We start from the raw sequence: 4690 nt of genomic DNA, 5'->3' as shown, positions 1-4690 counted from the left end.
AGCTATAAAATTATTATCAATTGATACATGAAAACTTTTTATTTTTATTTGAATTTAGGGACACAAGCATATATTATGATATATACGTATATATATTCATATCAAATAAATAAATTGTATGGCCACGTGTCGCCTATTGATTGGTGGTCTAGTGGTGCATGCTGCTCCAATCCTATGTAATTCATCTTGCTTCAATTTTTTTGTATAATATAGTGTTGTTATTGTTATGAAATAAATAATCAATAAAATTCATTTGTAGTTAAAAAAAAAAATATACATGTGTTTGTTTGTATTTTGGAAGTTTTGATGTTTTGGAGTAAAAAAATATGTATTGAAGGTAATTTAGATATATATAATAAATATTGTCTTATATTTATGAAAGAAAAAATACTCCCTCCGTCCCAGATACATGTCCACGTTATCGTTTCTGTCCGTCCCACGTACCATGTCACTTTCCTTTTTTGAAAAATGATTACATACTTTAATCTCATTTTAAATTTTTAAATTTTATTTTTTTAAAATTTTAATTAAATTAATTAGTTATCTTAATCTTAATTTATAATTATTTATATTATAGGATAATTATTTACACTGATACATTCTTAATTATCTACTAATTACACATCTCCTAAAATACCGTATCTTCAGTGTAACAGACACGGTATACGGGTAGAAGGGGGTATTTTATTGTACTATAACATAGCGCAAAAACAAGCACAACACAAACAAGTACACTCATTTTTATTTTTTAATTTTTTTATATATGTTTTAAATTTATGCAAGCATTCATAATCTTTAATAATAAATGTGGAAATCAATTTTAACCTTATTTCATAAAATATATTTAAAAAATTAATTAATCAACTTATTCATATATCATAATTCATTTGTGTTATCTTAACGACAACTTTTAATCTCCTCAACTTTAGCCATTTTACATAAATATTTACGCATCTTTCACTCCCACACTATCGTGTCATTCTTTAATAATCAGAATTTATGCTCCTTGTCGTTGTTGTTAAGATTGATACCTTTTTACTTAGTAATTTTTTAAGGCCAAGTTGATTGGATAAATTTTAAATTTTGATTTTCAATTTTTAAATAAATATATTTTAATTACTAAAAAATTGATTTTTTTTTTCTTTTTATAATTAAAAACCTTTTTTCTGGTTATAAAAAAACATATAATTGATATTGTATTGGAAAATATTTAAAATTTTAAATTAAATTGAAATATTCTCAATGTGACCTACATTGTTACTAGACATTTCTTTATTCAAGTAGATTTGCATGTAAAAATAAATAGTATTATAAATTAATTTAAGATTAAATTATCAATTAATACAAATTATCTTTGAATGCTGATTGTGTTACAATTCTTGGTTGGCCTGATTGTGGTAGCTCTAAAATTTAGGTAGTTTTTAAGAGACTTAAAATAATAGAAAGTCGGGTGTTCTTATTATTATTTTAAATTCAAATCAGCACTCTTTATTATGTGTGTTTTTTAATAAAAATATATTATTATTTGTTAGTAAAACATCATATCAAAAATACTATTTAAGTAAAAATTAATTTTATTTTAAATTACAAATAAACAAATTTCGGATGAAAAATAAATATTTTGTTTGATATAAATAATTATTAAAGTATATTATTTGTGTAGAGTTTTAGTTTGAAATATTATTTTTTTTTTTTTTTGTAAAAGCATAGCCGTTGTTGGAACGGTAGCTTTTTGGCAAGTTTTGTTTTATTTTTATTTTTTTGTACAACGTTCCTAGAATCAATTATTTATTTGATATTTATAATACTTATAGTTTAATAAAATATATACAATATATATATATATATATATTATTTTTTAGATAATAAAATTTTTATAATATATATAAATAAAAATTTAAAAATATATATACAGATATAATATAAATTTATAACTAAATCATACTATTATTAATTTTAAAAATTTAAAATTAATATACATTTATATTATTATATTTATTACTCATTAAATCAACTCATATAAAAAACTTCTTAACCCCCAAATAAATCAAAAAAACACAAAATAAATACAAAAAACTTAAAATTATCTTAAAATTCAAATAAAAATAAAATTAAAACTCAAATTTTCCCAAATTTGCTAAAAGAAACACACCCTTAGTTTATAAACTTGTACGTGGCAAGCAATAGCAAGTGGTAATTTCACGGTTACGAGTTTAGTCTTCGTACCACTAGCATTGTTAGAAATAATTACACTAATAATTCGTCCGGATATAAAAATTATTTACATCGATATTAATTAATATATAATTTACATTTAAAATATTTTTAAAAATAAAAAAAAATATCACACTTTATTGTAAATATCACATTAACTAAATTTAAGATAATTAAATTTTTAATACATATTTTTTAATAACAAAGAGAATCGACTTCTATCTAGTCTTCGCATCACACATATTCTTCTAGGTTTTTTCCAGCTCCACATCATATTATTTTTTTAATATCACTTTAATAAATTTTTATTTATTTAAAATAAAATAGTTTTTATCATTTATAAGACGATAAAATTTTACTACATGATAATCTAAAAATAAAACAATTGATAAAATTATTGAGTGTGTTGTATTTTAGCATGCATTCCTTATACATTACATACGAAAATTATATAATTAATTTTAAAAAAAATATTAGGAAATTTAAAATATAATTAAAATTTATAATTATATTTTTCGAAAAAAAGGCAAATAGACTGAAACAAACCGAAATAAAAATAACGGATAAAAAAAAATAGAAAGAAGATAATATTTTATATTTAAATTATTAATTATTTTAACCAGATAAAATAGGAGTATGTTATATTACCTCATGTACGGATATTTGAATATTAATTATTATATCAAAATATAGGAGAAATTAAAAAAAATTACAAAATATTTTTATTAATATTTTATAATACTAATAGAATGGTACTTGTACAAAAAATTATATAAATAAATAATATTTTTAATATTGCATGCAATGATAGTAAATATAAATATAACTTTAGAGACGGAGAAAATATTTTTTATAATATTTATTAAACATTATTTTACAAAAATATTGATATAATACATCCATTATAATTATACTACGTATAAAAAAGTAGAGCAGCCGATAATTTTTAAATGATTTTGTTTAAAGGAAAAATGATGATGTGGCGCTTAGGTGGGACCGTGGGATTGCAGATGCTCTATCTGCGCAAACAACGTAAAATATACACCGTCGATTATCGCACAATCAACGGTTAAAGATTAGAATCCAAACACTAGTAAAGCCACCAATCATATAAAAGTCTAACACAATCTCAAACAGTCAATCTCCGCCGTCCATATTTTAACAAATCCACGGTTCAAAATGCACAATCCGAGTCGAACTAAATCGACCAATCACAGCACGATACTAAATCTCTACATAAACACAGCGACTCCTCAACCATTCCCCACTCGTTCAATCAATCTTCTCTCTTCAACAGTAGCAACAGTTCACCGAAAGATTCTCAAATTCAATGGCGCCGAAAGCAGAAAAGAAGCCGGCGGAGAAGAAGCCAGCCGCCGAGAAAGCCCCGCCGGCGGAGAAGAAGCCGAAAGCCGGTAAGAAGCTACCGAAAGAAGGAGGCGCCGCCGCCGCCGGAGATAAGAAGAAGAAGCGGACGAAGAAGAGCGTGGAGACTTACAAGATCTACATCTTCAAGGTGCTGAAGCAGGTGCACCCTGACATCGGGATCTCGAGCAAGGCCATGGGGATTATGAACAGTTTCATCAACGACATCTTCGAGAAGCTTGCGCAGGAGGCGTCGCGGCTGGCGCGTTTACAACAAGAAGCCGACGATAACAGCTCGTGGAGAGTTTGAATGGTGATATTAAGAACATGCTGAAGACTAGGCTCGGGAAATGGAAGGGCTCTTCGCGACGCAGGCAGTGCTGAGAAAACGCTAGGAGGATTTAACCAAAGGATTGAAGGAAATGCAGGATGAGAAGGAAGCACTCGAGCAGCAGCTGCAAATGGTTTTGATGAACAGCGATGTTCTGGAGGGATGGATAAGGGAACGAATCGAAATTGGGGGGTAACGATGTCAGCAACATCGACATTGACGAATGCTTTGAGCCCTGTGATGCTCTGTCCAAGCAAATGTTGGATTGCACGGCGTCGGATTTGGCATTGGAGGATACCATATATGCTTTGGACAAGGCTGTGCAGGAAGGAGCAGTGCCATTCGATCAGTACTTGAGGAATGTGCGGCTTTTGGCACGAGAGCAGTTTTTCCATCGTGCCACGGCATCCAAAGTTAGGGCCATCCAATGCAGGCTCAGGTTGCTAGCATGGCTTCCAGGGCGCCGCCTTCCACTATGCATTCTGACGAGGTTGTATGTATATTCTTTATTGTGATATTGTTTTGTTTTGTGTGCGGTTTTGGTGATAAATAATATTTGTTCTTCTTCATTCTGATTTTGTGAATCATATTTTCGGGATCGATAACATTTGTGTTCTCTGGCAGGGGTTTTCATTTTATTTTCCAAACAACACATTAAGCGTGAAGAAATTGAGGATAAGTTTGAAAGGTTTTTGTTCGCACAGCTTCACATTGGGCATTATGAAAGTTGATACAGTTCTGTATTTTTGTCTCAATGAGTTTATAGGTTATTTGGATTAA

The 4690-nt window shown here is 28.2% G+C and overlaps 1 protein-coding gene across 1 annotated transcript; it reads left to right on the top strand.

The window, feature by feature from the left end:
• The first annotated feature begins 3461 nt into the window (after positions 1–3461).
• LOC127241222 (protein ELC-like) lies at positions 3462–4690 on the top strand. The gene is made up of 4 exons (XM_051260153.1): positions 3462–3883; positions 4008–4061; positions 4165–4349; positions 4615–4690. Exons 1-4 carry the CDS (start codon positions 3545–3547, stop codon positions 4688–4690), a joined length of 654 nt encoding a protein of 217 aa, XP_051116110.1. The 5' UTR covers positions 3462–3544.

Source organism: Andrographis paniculata, unplaced genomic scaffold, assembly GCF_009805555.1.
Source record: "Andrographis paniculata isolate CXL003 unplaced genomic scaffold, ASM980555v1 Contig82END, whole genome shotgun sequence".
Classification (NCBI taxonomy): domain Eukaryota; kingdom Viridiplantae; phylum Streptophyta; class Magnoliopsida; order Lamiales; family Acanthaceae; genus Andrographis; species Andrographis paniculata.
Note: the sequence above shows the minus strand (reverse complement) of the source record. Positions and strands in the feature narration are given on the sequence as shown.